The 22,785-nt window shown below is 44.2% G+C and overlaps 1 protein-coding gene across 1 annotated transcript in view; it reads right to left on the bottom strand.

Moving 5' to 3' along the window:
* Window positions 1–22,785, bottom strand: part of ttc27 (tetratricopeptide repeat domain 27) — a 116,104-nt gene that overhangs the window by 50,657 nt on the left and 42,662 nt on the right. Inside the window, 2 exon segments of the mRNA XM_042066237.1 lie at window positions 13,372–13,438; window positions 22,594–22,706. Coding sequence (XP_041922171.1) covers window positions 13,372–13,438; window positions 22,594–22,706 — 180 coding nt within the window.

The raw sequence follows: 22,785 nt of genomic DNA, 5'->3' as shown, positions 1-22,785 counted from the left end.
ATCACCCAGTGACCTCACAAGGAAAATGTCTCCCTCTTTCTCTATATAGCCTACTCAAACAAGAACACTACAGTTACTTTTCTTGTGACGGGGTAGCACTGCATTGCAGGTTGCTGATGCAATTCCTCCTCCGAAGCAGACACTTCTGGAATGGAGTGTGCCGCCTGTAGTGGGGAGCGAGCGAGCGGCAAGGAACGCTCAGCATGAGGGAGGATGTGGCGGTTAAAACAGAGACAGATCAGAACGCAACGCCAACCTTATTAATCTCGTAATTACAGCCTGGCCACCGAGGACGGCATGACATAATCGGATGCAACCAAGCGTGCCATCCAGACACAGGCTGCAAGGCAGAAATAACTCCTCGGGTTGCCTCCCATCCATTTTTCCAAGCTTGAGGACCGTTGCCAAGCCACTCACTTAAGGGCCCGTCTCCAAAGAGTGGCCGTCAAAACCCCAGAGTCAGACATCAAGGGCTACAGTAGGAGCCTTTTCACCTGCAGCTCAGACAAGACCCAGACCGCCAACATACGTTAGGCGTGAGGCCAACGAGAAACAGAAAAACCTCAAGCCATAATTAATCATAATTGTCTAAATAAATTCCACTCAATACCACAACAGTGGGACTAAAAGAGCCTATCGGAAAACAGACGGTGATGAATACTGACATTCACAGCAAATGCCTTTCATTTTGCATCTCTGCTCAATAACACCATCATAACACAAGCAAGGTTTAATAAGCTGGGACTTTGCCAAGGTCCTCTTTGGATGCTTGCGGAGATGGTGTGACCACTAGCTTGCTGTGTACACATGGATCTCCCTTTATCACCCCATTTCGAGAGCGTGCTGCCCTCACGTCGCCACGCAGTGGGAAAGTGCAGACGGTGGACTTTACTATCCTCCAGGTGCTTTGGTTCGAGGAGCCCGCCAAACAGTAAAGCCTTCGGCCTTAATTCGCCAAGACAGGCCCTGGCCTGCATAAAAACTCCTGCCTCCTCTCTCACAAACATCCACCTACACTCAATCCACCAACACCCACGGTCCCCTCTCCCCATCTGCCCACCCAGGGGGGAGGCAGGGATGGCTGGGCCGGGTCAGATGTTCTCCCTCCAGGGCTAAGGAGCAGAGCCAGGGCTGCAGAGAGGATAATGTGTTTTGAGATGCGAGGGAACGTTGACTGTATTGGAGTGGACATGAGGGGGGAGAGGAAACTTAACCTCCGCAGATAGGTCATGCAGTGTGCACTGAGCCATGTAAAGTCCTTCCAAACGCGACAACACACAGCCAGATCAAATGTGTGTGTGTGTGTGTGTGGAGAAAGACAGTGTTTGTGAGACAGGCTCAGTCCATGCTCTTCTTCACCATCACAAGGCATTTCTTATTTCACTTTGTTTTACTTACTGTAAGCTGAAAAAGAGACCTCAGTGTCCGTCTTTACGAAAATATCAGTTGAGAGGACTAGAATTAGATATGTTAATCTCCTTGTTTCCACAGGAAATAACCCAATCTCCCAATAAACTTAAAAAAGCAATTATTTAACCTTACTCAAAAATATATTTTTTACATGACTACATTTAAGAATCACACATACAAAAAAGGGGGAAAAAAATCTCAGCTCTGGTTAAGACATCAAGCTTGAGGTTGTATCCTAAGATTTATGGCAGGGCCGGCACATAAACGCACGGGTAATAAATTAACCTCCATGGTCTCCGAGCCTGCTCAGAGTTCAGGCTTCGCCGCTCCAGATAGATCCACGGGCCCTGAAGAGGCCGGCAGTGACCCCTGACGATGGAGAAGTGTCCCCTGGCTCTCGCTTCAGGACACCCAGCCAGAAGGGCCAGGCTGGAGCTGCCATGACGGGGCTTAGCACATGAAAAATCACAGGTGGATCACAATTGCAGGTGTACCATAGGAGCACGGCAAGAAAAGCCAAGGCAATGAAACACTGAAAGAGATGGACCTCAGGCAGTACTCGGAAAGAGACTTGCGCTACATGAAAAACACAAAAGACTTTTGTGGTTTAACCACACAAAATAGCCAGCACCGCATCTTTATTTTTAAAGTTCTGCCGAATACTGAATCCCAGTATTTTTTATGGTGCATACATAAATGCAGTAAATATCACCAAAAATGGTGAAACTGTGAAAAAGGATGCCATTTACAAGGCATTATTACTGCAGCTCTTGAGCTGGTCACATTAGACAGGATTATTCATGTTTTTCTTATGCAGTAACTTTCACCTTTTTCATTTACAATACTATACTGATAGAAATTGATATGAAGCAAAATAATTAAATGGCAAAGATAAAAAAACATAGAAAATTATTATTTACAATTAATTGAAAATCAAAGCTTAATGGCATAGGCCACACATCCCACCCTTGAGCTAAACTATTACACTTATCTTTAATGTCACATTATATTGTATTGGTGTTGTGTAGGTCTAATTGAGTGCCTGTCTCTTTACATTTTAAGACGGTTACTTTAAGACATTGAGAGAGCAATTTGATTGCTGAGGAAGGCTTGCGTGAGTCTCAGTTTTAAGCTGCTGGTATTTGGATGCAATTCATTATGTTTTCAAGGTCATTGGTTAAAATAATGGTTTAACAACTTCAAGAATATCTATCTTGGATCATAGGAGATAAGTGTATTGCAATGATCATTTGTATTATTTTGGTGAGCACTACGAATGACAAGACATAACATGAGCCATATGCTAGCTAGAAAGAGCTATCTACAGATGTAAATGATTGCATAGTCCATTACACAAACGCCATTAAACCCAACAGTAGGTCTTAATTTCACAGTCTAGATAGGTTAACAGCACAGGCTTGAGAGATCCAAGCCAGCAGATCGACTTAACATTAGCCTGCTATTATTTGCTGACATCAAATCTGGAGAGGAATGAACAAGTTCACTGGACTGCTGTTCCTGCAATTCACTCTAATGGATTTGTTTTCTCTTATTACTGATGACGTGAATTTTTGGAGCGGTGCTCATATTCTAGCAGTGGCGGTGCACAGCATTCGGTTCGGTTGACAAAACTAGGTTCAGCATAGGGGTGGGCGAAAAAATAATATCTCCATATTTTTTGTGATTTTGACGATAACGATAATTAATCGATATCCTTTAAAACATTTTTTGTAAAAAGTCTGAGTCGCTTTACAGCTCATTATTTATAAGTAGCATCAATACAATAATAACCAATAACCTAACCTGTGACTTTTTAACCAAATCAACCAATGCATTGTCACTCTATGACACATTCCAATTCTGCCCCCACTTGAGTGTGTGGCAATGACATGAGAAAGTCTGAAGCTGAAGTTCCTTTCAAAAACCTTTACTTAGGATTCACTGTAAAATGAAGCAGACCAACAGAATGCATCTCAGTTATTTCCTTCGATGTTTTGTTTAAGAGCAATCATGTAGGTTAGCATTCCAAGTTACAGAATAGAAACTAATGCGTTAGCTTATGGCTAATGTATATGAGAAGTCCCATAGAGATGCTAACGGTTAGTATAATCGATAAAAGTAGATTATTTAGACCAAACTTCAATCCATTTACAAAAGGGTTACATGAGAAGAGGTCTTTGCTTACAACTGACTATTAAAATACTCAAAGGCCTCCATATAATACCATGTAGGAAAAAACGTGACTGTCTCATCAATGCTAGCTTCTACTTGAACAGAACAAATTCCCAAGTAGTCTAGCTCCACAAAATAAACATTAGGCGTGCGTGTGACAACGTGGACCCACTAGCGATCATGTGACACTTGCTCTGCAGCAGCCAGGGGCTTCTCTCGCATACACCTCCTGGATTTAGTGAATGTATGAGGTTTCAATGCCTGATTTCGGGTGTTATTTCCACATAAGTAATTTAAATACTCGATAATGTAAATTTGCACATCATTAAAACAACAATCACGATATTATCGCAGACGATATATATCGCCCACCCCTAGTTCAGCAGAATCCGAATCCCATCAAAAAGCTGAAGCTTTGTTCGAATCTGAGGATTCATACACACACACACACACACACACCCCCGCACACAATCTCCATTACTTATGTCGTAATCATTTAAATGATCATGCAGAAGGCCATATTGAGAGAATTTCCAATTTCCCTCATGGTAGAACATGTTATTTATCAGATTGCCCTGCCAATTTAATTGAATTTGTTTTCAGAAGATGTGCTTCCATGATCTGAGACAGCTCTGCTTTGTTTCTAATTTCCCCGGATGATTTCAAACATCGGGTTGAGGAAATGACTCCAGGGCATTGCATTAGAACTATGGCAAAGTGAGATAGCTGAGGGAGGTTTCCAGGTAAATGGTGGCCTGTTTATGTGGGATAGTGTGTGTTTGTCTGTCTGTGCCTGACTATGACTGAAACTTTGAGGGTATGCTGGAGGAAATAAATGTATTAACTGATATACACCACACTTCTACTTTGTGGACAAATATTGCACATCAGCAATACAACACCAAGTATTGCTATCCAAATGACAGAAAGCAATTACTGCAAAAATGCACAGGGTAATGAAAAGGCTATTGCAAGTCATTGTGATATACCCACTGGACTAAAAATTCTATTCCAAGAAGATAAATGTCAAATTAACAAAGCATATTTCACAAAAAAATATCAAAGACGGCTTTCCATGCATTTGAAATATATCACCTATTTTGCTTATGTGTAAGACAGTTTCACAGTGCTTTAAAAAGGCAATTCTTCAGTGAGAGAAATGTGTCTGTTGTCCCCATCTAATCGTACTATACTGCTCAAAGAGAATCTCAGGAAAGGAATGGAAACACTATACAGTGCATTGTGCTTTTTAGAATGTTTTAGACATTATATAGATATATTTTTCTAAGTTTGATCTCTTGGGGGGAATAGAGTAGTAACATATGAACACAACCCCAAACGCCTTTTGTCACATTTGAGCGATTGAAGGAAAGGAGCCATTTCCAGGTCCGATGAACCTCAAATAAGACATTGCTGATACGCGCCAGACGAATGACAACCATCTAACCAGCCTGCAGATTCCTGGATCCACATGTAGGCTGGGAAGATGCCTGCTCACACGGCCAGCCATTTCTGCAGGGAGGCGGCGGAACTCTGCAGAGCACGGAACTCTGGAGCGGTCTTGCTCTCGCCGTGCACATCCCTCATAGGCAGCACAGACTTCATGGTTCCACTGAGGAGGGAAGCCTCCAGGATCAGGGCTCAACATGTACTTCACACGTCACCCGCAACCAAGAACACTTCAACAGACCATGTCTCTTTCCTCCCTTCTCCAGGTTTGAATTTGTTGTGTTCTAGCTAATAAATTGGGATGTGCGTTTTTTCTGTATTTTGGACGACACAAGGTATGCGAAGCTGGGTTCAACTGCATGGAAGTCACAACTTGACCTCATCATTCTGTCAAGCATAAGAGGAACCCCTGCCTAAAGGGAGTGCACTGGTGTGGTTTCCCTATGCACAAAAAAGAATGATCGGCAGTCCTAAAAATACGGCCAGGAACCTGGACTCTCAACACCCGAGTTATACACACACACACACACACACGCACACACACACACACACGCACACACACGCACACACACACACACACACACACTCACACTCACGCACACACACACACACACACACACACACACACTCACGCACTCGCACACACACACTCACACACAGGCCACTTAAAGCAGGAAGACATTTAATGTACGCCCACAGATCCCCGTGCGCCCGTAATAGAGCTTATTCATCAATGGCCTGCTCTAAATCATTCCTCTGCACACCTGCACTCTTCTCTCCTTGACACCATCACTCCGAAACGTCCTCCTCTCCAACCAGATATTACTCACTCCACAGATCTCCGACTTGAATAAATCATGAATAAAGTGCTCCACAGAGGCGTGCAACAGGTACATCTTTGTCTTCATCCAGTTCAGGAATAGTGCTTTAGGTTGCACTAAAACGGACCATCCTTTTTTCAAAAGTTCATTCAGACATATCGGAGAGCTGTCTCAAAGCATCCGGAGGATAACAATAGGGTAACTTTAATGGCAAATTAGCTTCAATTATCTCCATACCTGCTACTTTTGATTTTTAAAAACATGATCAACAGAGCAGTACTGCTGAATGTGCCGACTTTTCATGGACGGTAATTACATAGGTCTGAGAAACAGTTACTCTCGGCTGTGACAGAGATATCTCTTGTTTGAAAAAAAAAAAAAATACGAGCCCCAGCAGCGAGCTCATTCTCTCACCTCTTAATTAGCCACTTCTTTCTCTAGGCCAATCGATTCTCATTAGGAGTGGAAGGCAGTCAGTCACTGAGCCGAAAGATATTTTCCTGAGAGTGGAAAACAAATCATTCTGGCACTGACAGTCTGGGACTTTCAAACCGCCTTTTTCTGAAATGAACAATGTCGATTCCAGCAAGATTTCCACCTCCGAAACACATTTTTCAATTGGCTTTGCTTTCCGAGTGGAGGTGATGTGTTGACACCAGTTTGATGATGAAACATGTATGGTTTCAGTTGTTTTCTTAAACCGACTGGGGCAGTAATGGACTTGGACATCACAATGAGATCTCGCTCCAGTACAAATTTACATGAATAACATCATCTTTTGGAGAGGAAACCACTGACATAATGTTCCAGGGGAAGCTCCCAGCTTGATGAGTGAAAAAAAGTATAGAACCTTAACGGTTCTAAAAAAGCCCTGGAGAACTAGAACGATCTCAGGAGGCTTTATTCAGATTAACACAGCATGTTGCATACTACATTGCACTGCATAGACAGGTCCACTGTATCACTCCAAGTTTACCTCTAGCATATCTATTCTTGCATGCATAAAGAAAACCCCATCGAGTTGAAAGATGTCAATGAGTCAATGAGCTCTTGAGTGCTTGCACCAGAGTGTACCAGAGAATGACATCAACCCTTTAACAGGGGCGTGAAGGGATCGAGAGACAGGGAACCCACCCAATCCAACCAAACAAACCGTACGATCCTGATTGTGTTTCACAGCCCTCGCGGCTGTGTGTGTGGGAAAATCAGGCCAGAATAGCGAGTCCACTGAGCTAGTCAGAGATTCAACAATAATAGGAAACAAATCGCTGACACAGGCAGCCCTGTCGGACACCACGCCCGCAGGTGGATGATGTCTTCTTCCTCGCTGAGGAAGACACGCAAGAAGTGCTGACACAAGAGGAAGCTGTCAGGATACATGGGAGACTAAAAAAGGAGAGTGACAACACAATGGGGGAAAAAGAAAAGGGAAAACGTGTCATCTATCCAGGTGGCCCACACTCATCTTTGGATTCGGAACTGATGGCGGCTGAGAGACACACCAGAAGTGCTGACGTCATTGACCACGCAAAACTGCCTTGCGACAATCTTTCTGGCCAGTACCGTAGACAAAGTTGTCACACACAAAGAGGGAAAAAAATGGATTTCCTTACTGGATATTTTTTGGCCTTCGTAAAATCTGACATCAGGATAATGTTGTTACCTCACCCCGTTCTCTTAAGTTCTATGTATTGAAAAACATGCACCTGTTGACCTCTAGGCATGGCAGAGAGATGGTAATGTGGTAATTCCCTCATTTTATGATGTGTAAGAAATGGATTGAGGTTTGGAGGACAGGAATGGGAGTGATCCTACCCGTTGGGATTGGTCACTGCCAGAGAGGCGAGGGTGTGGAGAATGTTCAGGAGACACTGCCGTACTTGGTTTCAGCTACGCACTGTACAAAAGCACACTCGGGAAGGGGAACAAGCCTGAGAATCACAGCCAGATGTCAGAATCAAAGCCATGAAATAACAGTTCTAGAGTGCACTGTAATTCTCTCATGATGCACGCCAAGTCAAAATACCACCAGGCTGACACTACCATTCAATACCATTGAGAAACTCCAATTCGTTCACAAGTGTATCGCCTAATATTATAAACGTCAATAAACTCAGACACACCTAGAGATGTAGGACACGTGGTGTGAAATGTGAAAGACTTCTTTTACATCCACTTTGATTCATGCCTGTCTATTTGTTTTCCATCAAACAGGACTTTTGAAGAAAGCAATGCAATAAAAGCAAAATATGAGATGTGTCATTTTTTTTAAATCTAACAGCTGATCGTGAAAAATGATTTTTTGCTTAACACTAGCGAGGCGACCCCTACTTGCGGCATTATCCACTCCCTGGAGACCCATTTTTGGGGTAGACATGGCTGCCAACCTCTCAGGCAGAGCCTGCACAATCAGTCAAACCTTCTACCCATTTAACAACAGTATTGCAAATTTTCTCACCTGGGCCAAAGAAGTCTCAAACTCAAACATCCTCATCTGAGCTGGACCAGGAGACTGGGTTGAGTATTCATGGTGCTAGTAGGGTGTGTGCCCTTATCCATTTCACACATCAACTGTTAATGATAATTTTAAAACTGTTAATGATAATGGGGAAAAAGTGATTTTAGAAAAAAGCCAATACCGTTAGTTTTTTATAGTGCCAAGAGGACCTAGTCACCAAAGCAGTCCCTTGTGTTTCATTCCTGCAAAAATGCAATGTCAGCTGCTGCCATCGTTTAAGGTTTCCATTGCTCGCCCTACATAAGGAGAGGAGAAACTCTTTTTAATGTTGCCCCCTCGTGAATTATGATTCCCACCTTCCGTTATGGACCAGTAGGCAGGTTATTCTTGGATTCCTCCTTCCATATAAAATGGGAATTATTGGTTCTGCATTTAAAATACGCACGTAGTATGGAAGGCCTAAACTCTGTGCAGACATTTGAGGAGCTTAACAGCACTGGATCGGTGGTAACGGTCGGGATTTTTTTTTCCAGAATTACTTCTGAGGTTTCATGATGAGGGGGCCTTTGATCCAAGGGAGGACAATGAAACTCAGGAATAAGTACCTGTTTGTGTTGGAGAGCTGCTTCAAAATTACTTGATTCTGGAGACCAATAACAGAGGAAAGGAAAGAAGAAAAAAAAAAAAAAAAATACTGTTAACCAGAACCGAATCGGCTCCGAAGGAGTGAAAAGAGTTGCAGACCCCAGGGGATGTGGTTGGAAATGGAAAGGGCAGAGTGTGCAGAAAGTGGGACAAGCCCAGCCCTTCTGCTGCACCTCCAGCCAACAAAATAACCGTGTATACACACACACACACACACACACCGTACACCAGGGCAGTCACACTGGTCAACCGAGGAGCACACAGAGACACATGCCAGTGTCACAATCATAGGAAGCTTGAGTTTAAATTCACAGAGCCTCAGAGAAAGCGGTGATTATTTTTCCACAGGGATTGAAGACGAGGGAAAAAAAAAAAAAACGCAGCTTGGCCAGTGGCTATGCCAGGCCCAGGGTCAGCCTTGAGAGACAATCTTCTCTCCTTTCCTCTCTCTCCTTCTCCCTCTCCACTCCCCTATCGCCTCTCCCTTCCGCTCATCCCCCTCCCTCTCTCTCTCTTTCTAAAGCTTTTAAATACCCATCCATCACATCCTCTTTTCTTCCGATTCTTCTCTTTGTCCATCCTCGACAGAGACTACCCTCGTTGAACCCTGTTAAAAGCCTCTCGGTTCGGCTGTCAAACCCCGGTGATCTGATTACCCTACATACCTACTCCCAAGCAGCGGAGTGCCTCTGAACAAGCTTGCGGGTGTTGAAACTGGAGGCTGAATTACTGTTGGGGGCAGGAGAGATGGGGGAAACTTGGGGAAGAGAAGGAGGAAGAGGAGGGGGAGGCGCACTTGCCAAAAGAGAAAGACATCCAAGTTTTCCAGCACTGGAAAACCACAGATGTAGGAAACCACACCTGATTGTGCTCAGTGAGGCACTGTGGTTTCAACAGCAGGATCAAGACAGCTAAACACAAGGCAAGACCACCACTTACTCTTCGAGCCATTTCATAATATATCAGGTGTTGGCTGAAGGCATCCTGGAAGGGAATTTTCAATGGTTACAGGGACAAACTTCCATTGTCATAAATGGAGACTGTCTGCCATTAGGAAGAGGGGGCTGTAAAAGCATTTAACCCAAATAATGACTTGATTGGTCTCCAAGGCTAAGCTGAGGTTGAGAGGAGGCATCAAATTCAGCTTGTTTCAGTGGAGAGGGATGGAGCCTAGGCAGAGGCAAGCCAAACTTCCAGAGAAATAAAGATATCATGCTTCAAAATCAAGCCTCTGAAGAAGCTGGGGTTTTCTCCCTCGGAAAACACAAGGCACTAGAGCATGCATGATGAATGGATGTGACTTTCGTAGAGCTGTGACTATGGCAATAACACAGTCGTAAATTAGAGACAGCCGAGAGAGTGCAAACGAGGTACAAGCCAAAAAAATGGAAAATAAAAAGCAAAAAAAAAAAAAAGCGCAGCAAATTATCCCTAATGTGGCACTGGAAGTTAACACCTCAGCTTCTGAGGGACACCAACCAAACCGCAACACATCAGATTACCTCACTTGCAAAAGGTGACCTAGTTCAAATTAACATCTTTTTGTAATGCATCACCACAAGTCAGGGAACATACAGGTAGGAGCATATGTGAGCTTTGAAGTACACATACTAAATGCAAATAGTAAAAGGGCAAGTGTTTAAATCATATATTTATGAGCACTAAAACATAAATCATGCTCACATTTATCTATGAAGGTGATTTATAACAACCTAAAGCCATACATATAATGAACAGCGGCATGAGCACAGATTCCCCCATCTCTAAAATTGCTTAGCTGGCAAAGCTATTACATGTAATGAATAATGACTACAGCAAACCACAACATCTTAATGTGTGATAATTTGCAACAATACCACTCAAAACTGTCTGCCCATTTTAAGATTCAATAAAAAAGCTCATCAGTGAAAACACATTTGACAGTGCCGAGGCACACCGAGGGGGATTAGCCAACATGGTAATCAGAGGAAAGGAACACGTCGATGTTTGCCAGAGACTGCTTTGGCTGAAAGCACCAGACTGACTTGCACTACATGAATAACCACAAAGGACGTAACAGAGAAGGGTAGCTTGAAGAAATCGAGAGGTTTGTCATGGGCATCAAAAGTTCGAGATGTGGCTCAGGTAAAGTACACTGTTTTCGACAGACTAAAAACTGGGTATCACCTTGGGATGAAGTGGCTTGTTTTTTTTTTTTTTCATGTGAAAAGAACTTGCATTAATAACAGATTGATGGCCTCAGCTGTCTTTCCATCTCCAAGAACTCCACCAATGAGGCATCGTGGAATTTTGAGATCATTTGTCAAGAGTCATCATTGTGACGGCCTCGCTCTCTCGCTCTCCAGAGAATGGGGAAGCTGGACTGTGCATGTGTGCACGCCACTGCCGCATTCTAACATTCCAGAGGCGGACAGTCACGCACTCGTCCACCACCCCACAGGGGTCTGCAGGGTCTACAGGGACCTGTTCCACTGGACCCGGCAGCAGGAGAAAGCGTGGCCAAGGCACGGCCCTCGCGCTTCCTGACTTTAGGGGTCCCGGCGGAGGCATCCGAGAGACAGATGGACGACAGCAGGGCGACGTGATACACAACACAGCACAGTGCACACAGCAGGTTCCACACACCTACACACAGGCACAGTGCACACAGCAGGTTCCAGACACCGACACACAGGCACAGTGCACTAAGCAGGTTCCACACACCTACACACAGGCACATATGCCGGCAGGTGAATCGGGATGAAGGCACAGATGTGCTGGGTCAGAAAGGACAAATCCTGCGGTCCTACTGAATAGTGTTTAAGAACTGGCATATAGCGTATAAACACCATTTTGAGCAATTGTACCCACTGCTCAGTGATTACCAGTAGATAAATACTAACAGACACCGGTTTTAGGTCAATGGTCTTAAATGATGCAAAAATGCGAATAAATAACGCAGTTAACAGTAGGCCTTTATTCAGAAACGCTAATCAGGTGATGTAAATCCTTAAGGGTTTGTGACAGAGAGAACGAAGGAAGCGACATCTTGAAAAAGAAAGAAAATGGGAGGAGAAATGGACTTGGGGCAGGTCAACCGGTGGAAATAAGGGGGACATACACAACGAGAGCAAGAGATGCTATCCGCCGCCTCCAACATTTTTGGGATTCCAATAATCCCCCCCCCCCTCCCTCCAGTTCCCATCTGTCACATTTCTGAAGTCTGAAAAAAAGTGAGACTTGCGGCTCTCAATCCGAGAATCCCTCCTTGGTCTGAAAAGGTATGGGGCGACTGCAAAAAACGGCAACAATTTCAGGAAGTGTTTACGTCAAGAAACAGACAGCGGTCTGCAATCACACCACCCGTTTGCACGGCTTAATGTGATGGTTCTTCAGACTGATTTACGTTGCCTGTTTGTGAACTAATGAGATGTAGGTTGTGTCAAAGAAAAAGGGCTTCAAATGCTTTGAGCCACGGCAGCTTGTTATGCTCGAGGGCATATGTGGGCTAAGCCTCTCAACACCTGAGATGGCATCATAATGATTTAACGCCCTTCCCAAATGATTCCACAATGGAGGTTAAGCTGTGGAGACCAGAATGTCATTGCTCACCTCAAGTGCTCACTGACCAGGTCAAGTCTACAACTTTTGAATGCACAAGATTTGGCCTGCGATCCTCTAATGTGTCTAATGTGCCTCTAATGTGTTTTTTTTCTCATCATTGCATTAGCATGACTCTTTCTGGTGCTATTTTTCACAGGGATGCATAAATCCAGTTTCGGAATGACAGGCAACAGTAAGAGAAGATGTGGGATTCAGGGAGAGGGATCAGTCACAGGACGTCAACTGTAACATGGGAGAGAGGAGATGGGGGAAAGAGGAAGAGCTAGAGGGGGGGAAATGGAAAGGGTCAAAAAAAAGGAGAAATCAGAGAGCTCTGAAGAAAAGAAAGGATTAAAAAAAAAATGATTGATTGATTGAAATTGAGAGGAAATTACAGCTTAACGAATCAACGATAGATGGGAGAAATTGAGAGGAAAAATTGGTACTAGAAAAAAACAGACCAAGAATATTGGTACTAGAAAAAACAGACCAATTATATTGGGGTGAAGACAGAAGTCAAGAGAAGCAAGAAAGAGAGAAAAAAGAAGGAAGGACAGGGTAGATTGGAAAGGAGCAGAGGACTGAGAGGAAATAGGAATATGCAGAGATAAACACACAAAAATCAAGGCTGAGACAGAGAGAGAAATGAGACAGACAGTTGGACGAACACAGAGAAACAGAAAGAAAGAAAGAAAGAAAGAAAGGGAGAGAGAAAGAAAGACAGACAGAGAGACTGACAGGGACTGAAAGAGGGAGAGAGAGTGCCAGAGTGGGGGGAAAAAGTGATTAGGGGGCACGAGAGAGGAGGAGAGGAGAGCGGAGCCGCAGACTCACTGAAGTGAAGGCCAGCAGCTCCTCATCTGTCAGTTTGTGGATGGGGTTGTTCTTCTGGAAGTCTGTGCTGCGGAGACAAAGCCACAGAGAAACATTGGATGAGTCTGGGACTGGACAAGAAGCACTGCACTCACAGTTCCCAACATAAATTACAATACTTGCAACAGAATGCAGACAAAGGAGCACTATTTCTTTCCCCGGCTTTCCCATGGCCAGATCAGAAATACAACCAGTGGGTATACCTCGGTAATTTACTCAATACCACCAGATTTATGTGAAGTTAAGAGCAGTGATGGCAGTACTATTTCAAATTGAACAGAGTAACCAATTTGAGTTGACAAATTGTGAGACACGACTGATTTGCTGTACACTATAGACCATAAGGAGATTTGTGTGTGATTCCTTCAGTGACGCACGGATGAAAGTGAATCAACTTTTCTTTCATCGTTTTGTTTTTATTGCTTGACAAGGGCAATGGCAGGACACCACCAAGAAAAAAAAAATGTAGTTCATCTGTACGCTAAAAGCACTCAACCCTGCTGAGGTCACCTGTCACACAATCTCTTACACAACCCCCCCCCCCCCCCCCCCCCCCCACACACACACACACACACCTGTCAGACCTGTTGAAAAGTACCACCATCACCCTCAGGCGGCATAAACACATCGGCACAGTTCAAGTTAAGCAGGAGAGACAGTGGAAATGAAAGACAGAAAACATATTTCAACAAAGTGAGATCAAGAGGGGCATCACACTACCTCCACAAGCAGCCCCCGGGTTACCCATACATATTAAACACTAGATGAAGTCAGTGCCTGTCCCCATCAAACACACCTACCTGGGCAAATGTGACATTCAAATCAGAAACAGTAGAAAAATAGAATTTCATCAATGTTATCAGTTGTTATAATGTTATAATTTCATCAAACACAAGCACATTTTTTTATTTTGCAAAATGTTATCAGTCAGTATAAAGGATAAATGTAGTAAAGCTATTGTGTAAAGCTTTTTACAAACAACCTCTGATCAAGGTAAAAGGCAAAGACCACTGTCAGAAAATCGGTGAAACGCTTTTTTGTTGCTTTCTTGGATAAAGGGCAAGCCAGGGGAAGAAGAACAAGGGTCCCTTTCCAACCTAAAGTGGGGTTTCATTTCATGGAGATTAGGTGAAATAATTACCCCATGCTCTTTTCAAAATGTTGTTTATTATTTTTCCACTAGAGCCATAGTGAGGCTTACTGAATGCCAGGTGCAACAGAACACAGGGCTTGTTCTCTACGCAAGCCATCCACAGTAATCATTAACAATTACAAACACACAATTTCTCTGTCTGTCTCTCTCTCTCGCACACACACAGACACGCACACAGACACACGCACACAGACACCTCTCTAAGACACACAGACACACACACTCCAACTTTCTCCTGTTCTCTCTCTCACACAAAAAACACACACTGAATCCCCACGGCCCCGCAGTCTAATGTGGGGTTTGGACATACTGGGCCCACATAACAGTGTATTAGTGTATTTCTGATGGAGAACACAGCATGGGGTTGAGGGCCGGCTTCCGCTCTTGGCCCGGGGAGCAGCGGAGGAAAGCAGGCTCCCCTCGACCAGACCATGGCTCCTGGAAGCGGATAGGAGCCGAAAATGGCGCTGCTGACCACAGCCTCTCTCACACACACACACACACACACAGCAGTGTTGGTTAGGAAGAGAAAAGTGAGACAATGAGGCTGACAGATAAAACTGTTACCTGGAAGTTAACGATGCAGTCACGATGTGTTTATCTGTGAATGAGAGCAAGTAAGCGAGCTCGGGTAATGACTGATAATTGCCTCGGGTGTTGGCGCTGTGGCTGCACTGGGGGCCGACCTCACGGCTATCCTCGAACGCTCCGTACGCGCCATGCAGGAATGTACAGTAACTAACTAACCAGCAGCAGGGTCTCCTCGCCTCAGCACATTCCTGATGCACTCATGGTCATCTCCGCTTCCAAATGATCTGACCAAGGTCTCAGAGACAAGCCAGCAAAGGACAATGTGTGGAGATGAAGCTGTGTGTGTGTGTGTGTGTGTGTGTGTGTGTGTGTGTGTCTGTGTGTTAAGAGAGAGAGAGAGAGAGAGACACAGAACATGTGTTTAACTTGAGAGATTTGTATGCACACAGTTAAGGTATATTTTCTCAGATAATTTTCACCTCATATTTAACTCCTAGCTGATGTACTAATACAGTGTGTGCGTGCGTGTGTGTGTGTGTGTGTGTGTGTGTGTGTGTGTGTGTCCTTCCCTGAACAGTGCCATGAGAATCCCTTAAGCCTGCTTTGTTGGCTCCATGTCATCCTGGTTAAAGGAGGCCATAAACCAAGGGGCTCCTATTTTGTGTCTGAAGTCTCCCAAATCCCCAAAACCAGACATCATCCTCCTCTACGCAGCCTTTCATTTGTCAGTGACCACTCAAGAGCCCATGGACTCAAAGCCTGCCACAGACCTCACAGCCTTGAAAGAAGCAGAACCATCATTCTCAGTGGCAGCTAAATGCTTCTAAAAAGTATTCTGGACTACACGCTCGTTTAAAATCCACAATGAGAGATTGAAGGTGATGTCAAACAGGTACAACCATCCATCCTTGCCAACGTGTGAAAAGATTTGGTAAAGTGTCGCCATTTTAGGTGTGAGCGCTGATCAGTTTGCACTTGGAACAGAGGAGTTAGTCTCAGCAAGTTCTGGTACACAACAGTCTTATGTAATGTGCAATACCACCGGTAGCGTTCTGACGGAGAAACAAAACTCGACTTAAAAGTGCTTTTCTGAGCATGTTTTCCGGCTCTTTCGCTCGGAACGCTGCAAGAGATATTATAAAGCACCAGCGCTTTCAAAATTGCTTCTGTACCATCTCGGTTTTAAATTCAGGCGTGACCCTGAACATCCCTTGCTACAGCACACAAATCCATCTCCCTACACAATGGAGCCACACGCAGTGAAGCAGGGCATTGTGGGAAGGTGCGGGTGGCCAGGGGAAGGAATGAAGGGGAGGGCTATGAGGTGATGGGGGCATGCTAAGAGGAAATGAAGCATTGCTCAGGTACACAAGGTGAAGTTTCTCACACGCACGCACACGCACAAAAACCTTACACCTCAGCAGCTAGGTGAGACTCAGGGCTGAGCTGAAGGCTAAGTGAATTCTGCTCTGTGACGACACGGGCCAAGTGACTCGATAATGGTGCGATTTAAATCACAATCTTAAATTGTGGTGATTTGCTATTTGCGGATTCTGTGACAGAGCGACGATGAGGAATTGGAATCTCTTCCTTCTTTACCTCTCTCTCTCTCTCTCTCTCTCTCTCTCTCTCTCTATTTTCCCGTTCACGCCCTCCTCTTCTCATGGGACTCACTCTTAATCCATCCTTAACCATCAGTCAATTCAATTACACCCCTAGCCCACTGCAATTATGCCTGCTAATTACTACACCCCTGCAATTTGTCTCTTAGCATCGTCAGAGCACGACGATGGCCTTTCAACAACAAGCGCTGTGCTGCCGGTGCACATGGCCAAATTACTGAGTGACACAGGAAGGGTTAGATGCGACGACCTCCGAGCAAGACTAAGTGGGTCAAACGAATTATGTGACAGAGGGCAGATTGGGTCGAGATGGGGGTTTTTTTTTTTTCGTGCCCAGAACCGCCATGGGAAATGACAAAGAGAAGGGTCAGTTCCACCAGAATCCTGAGGTGGACCATGCGAGGCAGTGAAAGATGCAGAGCTTGTGTGGGCATCAGAAGAGAATGACATAACAGAGGCAGTTTATCAAGACTACAAATGGCTAAAAAATCTTGTCACAAAAGTCACAGAAAACAACTAATTCGGAAAAAACCCAAGGACGATCATCTACTTCAGCGATTTCAGGCCCAAAAAAAGGCCCAAACATAAATGATCACATTCATCCGCTAGCTGTCTGCCCCATAAGCAGGCAAAAAAACATGTCTCCGTAGGCAGCCTAGGCTCCGAGATCTGTACACAAAAACAATTCCTACCAAAAAGGGTTGGCAACCTAGCCTAGAAATCTAGACGCGCCCCTAGCGGCAGCAAATTACATTTGCTGGCAGGGCTAGTCTAGCAACTCTCCGTTGGCTTGTGAGCTCCAGAAATCGAAACTAAATCAGGCCAATGAAATCGTGTATAGAGTCGTTAGGTGGGCTTAACATAATGATTGATGGCAGAGTTGCAACGGTTTGGCTTGAATTCCCTGCTACTTGAAAACAAATAAGATGGATGTTGCTGTTGGCGAACAGTGTGACACGAGTTAGCTTTTATTAAGTTGGCAAACGTTTGAACTAGCCAACTAGCTCCGCTGGTGCGCATGGGACTCATAGCGCTGCCGCTGTCCTATTGAGTGCAGAGGGAATTTGAAAGACAACTGATTATCCCGCCCCTCGGACTGAGAACTGGCTCGTCAGGCTATTGGCAACCCACTCAAAGGCAAAATAAAGCGTTTAAACCAATTACCGAAGAGATGCGTGTTTAGGAGAGTTTTAATTGCACGGGATGGAGTAGCGAGCTAGCTCTCTGTTTTGTTTGAACATCAACAGAAGTAACGTATCCCCGCTATCGCTGATACAACCTTTAAGTCCAGAGAGAACAAACACTTGACCATTGTTCTCAGACTTGCAGATTTGGGTGCGAGTTTGACAGCATGCGCACAGTGGCCAAAGCAAAGTCAGACGCAGAAAGTGGGCTGAGTGGGCCTTAATACAAGATCAGAATTTAACACTTGTAGCATGTGATTGGTTTATTCAATGTCACTTCACCAGTGAGGTCTCGTCCATTTCAGAGTCCCCACCTTGACGTAGCTTCCCACTACCTATATCACTGCAGAACTCGGGCCCTTAGACTTAAGACAGAACACTGTAATGTCCTCTAGAACCATTTCGTGTTGTGTTCTGTAAGATGAAATATAACAACCCAAGGAACATCTTATCAAGCCATCAAGTCTAATTATGATGGTAAAAAGATTCTTTAGCGGAGTTCTCTAGAAAGTAGATGCAGTTGAATTGTTTGTTAGTGGATTTTTGTACATAGAGGCAGGCTACATCCAGTATTTCATGGCATTGTGTGTGCCAAGGCCATTTGACGTATAATAGCCACAAAACACAAGTGAAAGTAAATTCAAAAAAAGTTCTGTGGTAGTGTGGGTCACATTGTGGGCCTTGACCTGAGATGCTGGGCCTGAAGCTGACATCAGCAGTGGGGCGCTGAGGGCAAAGGAGCCGCCCACCTCAGCAACACCATGGAGACTAATGAGACCGGACAGCAGCCCAAACCCTGACCCCTGACCCCACCCACCTCTGTCCTGCTCCCCCACCTCTCTCTTTCTCCATGCCCCCGTTTCTCACCCAATCACTCACAGGCAACATCGCTCATCTTTACCTCCTCCATTCATTGTTTCCATTCCTCCTTCTCTCCGAGGCAGTGCTCTATTCATGATTTAGTACATCAGCACCGTCCATTATTTTGAAACGCGCCCCGAGAGACAAGGTGTTGAAGACAATGTCTATAGAAAAGAGTCGTTTGTGCTAATGTAAACAGGAAGTTGATCTACCAGTATAAGCAAATCCAAAATGGATGCATAGAGTGCATACCTGAGCTACCAGATACTGCAGATGAGGAGGGAGAAGGAGATGTATTCTTTTGACACCTTACCAGGGTAAAGGAGAGAAGACAGACAGGACAGGACAGGAGAGGTAGAGGGGAGGGGGGGGGAGAGAGAGAAAGAGGGAGAGGGAGAAGGAGAAGTAGAGAGAGAAAGAGAGAGGGAGAGCAAGAGAGAGTGTTACAGTGGTGTATGGAAACGTGAGGGCATATTTTCAGGAGATCTCAATGCGTGTTAAAGCAAATGCACTGCCTCCAGCACACACGCACGTAAACCGAGGACCAAAAATGTACAGAAGCAACATCTCAACAAAGGCTAAGGAGAAACAGTAAACCTTAGCATCATTACAACCGTGATGTACTATGTTGAGCTGCAATAACATTGTTGATAATAAAACTGCTGGGCTTCTCCAAAATTGTGGGATTATTAAAAAATAAAAAAAACTCTTTCGGGTTTGGTTGCTGCTTTTTATATTTAAAAAAGGGCTTCTTTTTTCAATCACAGAGAAGAGCTTCCAAAAACACTGTAAAAACCATCCTCATAACAAGCTCCGGGCCAAGACCATGTCAAGTAGACCTTTACAAAATGAATCTGTAACACGTACAAGATGCAGCCTGAAAAATAATTTATAAGAGAGTTCAGAAGCGAATAAACCCTAAGAGACACACCTGCAGACCTACACACACACACACACACACACACACACTTCAGCACTCTCACTCTATCTAATACACACACTAAATAACTGACTCAAACATACATACATACTGTAAGTATACAGGTAAAAGCCCACATGCATACTATTAAACAATGCACTTAAACACACACATCCCATGCAGAGACACACACACGTGCACTGAACCATTTTGCCATGAGACGCGAGGGAACATACAGTAAATGTGTTCTCCATTTGAGGAACGTAATCGATTGCTCCAGACACAGAGCTCATTGTAGGCCTACTTGCACTTTCTAGAGTGCGCATTCATTACGTGAAAGGTTCATTACATGAAAAGCTTCATACCAAAACAGTGATCAAACATTATCAAATTTATCATGACTTGTTGTCACAAACACTTACTCCTATTAGAAAATCAAAACCAAAATCATGTAAGTAAAGACTATGTTGTTCTCTCATTGACGCCTGTAATAAGGAAAATGCAATTTCGGTTTGTAAAATGTATGCCCCCTCCCCCCAAACTCTATTAATCCCCCCCCTATGTGAAGCACTTAAAGGGGGAATCCCCCCCCTCATTTTGAAAAATGAGCCCTGTACACATATATGCAACCATAGTTGTCTCTCGTGTCTTGCACTTATACACACACTCCATGCTTCCAGTAGCGGATATATTCCAAGTGAGCAAGAGCTCACATTAAGGGATGTCCGCAATCGATTACGTTCCTCAAATGGAGAACACATCTATGTTCCCTCGCATCTCATGGCCACTCTATGTAATCCTTTGGTTTGGAGAGCCCCGTGTGTGTAAAGAAAATGATTTCAATCAAGGCTTGGCCAAAGAGTATAGAAGTAACTATACTCTTTGGCTTGGCGCCTCTGGCTTGCCATAGCTTAGAGGGTCACATTCATTTCCCTTCACCCACCCCATCTAATACACTGTAATAATCCCCACCCTTGCAAATTACTGAGCATAAGCTATTCTTTTCATGGCAAAAAAGCTTGAGAAAACGTAGATCTTGCTGGTATTTCTTGACACCACATATCGCTATTTCACTGTGGCTACAGTGTGGCTGTACCTGCGGGTGATTTGTGCCCTGTCAGACTGGGAAGACAAAACTTGCGCTAACAATACATCACCCTTTGTTATCGCTAAAAATATTGATATTGGAACATAAGGTGGGCCCATAAATATCAGCATTACAGTTTGGAGGGAATGGAGTATGCTCACAGTTGGGTAATGGCAATGAAGAATGTGTGCATTGTAAAGGCCCGGTATGTAATTTTATTAACACATTCAAGAGGTGATAATGCTGGAATTGTGAAAAGCCAGATGCAGTCTTTAAAAATGAGGTATGTAGGACTATGGTGAGTGTGTGTGTGTGTAGGTGTGTGTAGAGAGTGAATTACGTAATGTGCAATTGTTAATGTTGTCTTCTGAGTATGCATGGAACATGGAACATAGACTGTCTAACATTCCATGTTTTTGACAAGGCATCAGTCCATTAGTGCGTCATAAGGGAACAGAACCAATCCTGAGTACCATGGGGTGGGACGATTCTTCATAAAGACACAGACAAGCAAGCTGATTGGTCAGCTGCAGCACCCAGCAGCAGGTGAACGGTGTGTGAAAAGGGGCTGGGGCCAGATAAGTAAGTATATAAGTATACTCTTTTGATCCCGTGAGGGAAATTTGGTCTCTGCATTTATACCAATCCGTGAATTAGTGAAACACACACAGCACAGTGTACACACTGAGGTGAAGCACACACTAATCCCGGCACAGTGAGCTGCCTGCATCAACAGTGGCGCTCGGAGAGCAGTGAGGGGTTAGGTGCCTTGCTCAAGGGCACTTCAGCCGTGCCTACTGGTCGGGGTTCGAACCAGCAACCCTCCGGTTACAGGTCCGAAGTGCTAACCAGTAGGCCACGGCTGCCCCCAGATAGATCCCAATTCCCAAAACGAGGAAGAAGGTGTAAAGTAACACCAAAGATTCTATAGTTAACTAAGATGAATCATAAGACGATTCACCAATGGAACGAAATAGCACTAGTTCCGAACTCCTAAATAGGCGTGTCAAAACATAAACTTTTCTCTGAATAAGCAATAATAACATATACATATAATTTTGTATACCATTTTACAGTCATTGTTTGTGTGTGATGCCAATGAAACACTCTTTCGGACACGGAATGAATCATTTAATTTTGCCCTGTTAACCGAGCTAGCTAGCTAGCTAGCTTACGTTAGCACAGTAAACGTAAAGTGAATGGGAATGTTCGCCAGCTAGCTAGCAGCTAAGAACTTTGGTTAAACTTATATATTGTTGCAAACAAACCTGAAATAACATATGTTCAGCAACTTTGTGGTAGTCTACTAGTTCTAGCAAAAAATATATGTTAGGTTAGTTCATCAACCATCTCTGAGTCTAGAGCCTCTGTAGAACAGGTGGCTGTGCACCAGAGCTTTGAGGAGACAGTGACAGATCACAAACAAAGCTATTTTTGTCTTTATTTGTTTCGTTGGAAAATACAATTTCAATGTCGGAATGTTAGGAAGACATGTGGCTTCTAGAAAATAGGTTCAAAACTTACATCGCTGAATGTAGGGCTAAGGGATTGGTCATACTCCATGAAAATGTTAATTTCTCCCATAGGAATACATAGACACTGGACCTCCCGCTAGACTCCTAAATGGGCGTGACGGCTTTGAACCCCACGTCACAACGTGCCAGAATTTACCCTCTTATGAATAGTCTTGCTTTATCAACCATCTCTGGTAACACTTAAGCCATGTTAAGGCCATGAGGGATTTTTTTCATGAAAACACCTTGGTACACCAAACCTTACGGTAATTCACCCCAACAGTAATTAAGAGGGAAGGATTTGATATTCACCAGACACCCAGGATGACAGCTTGCTCTTCGGCCGACAGGTTAGGCAGCTCGTGCTCCTCTGGCTCGGCCAGGTTGATCTTGTTCAGCACGGTGTCATCAGTCAGGGCATGGTCCTGTTGGAGGAGGAGATGGACAAACATGAGGCATATGAAATATGTGTTGTTCATATAATACCGTCACTGCAAAATAATA

The sequence above is a fragment of the Alosa sapidissima genome, chromosome 16 (genome assembly GCF_018492685.1).
Source record: "Alosa sapidissima isolate fAloSap1 chromosome 16, fAloSap1.pri, whole genome shotgun sequence".
In the NCBI taxonomy this organism is placed as follows: Eukaryota; Metazoa; Chordata; class Actinopteri; order Clupeiformes; family Clupeidae; genus Alosa; species Alosa sapidissima.
This window is presented reverse-complemented; position numbering and strand designations above follow the sequence as displayed.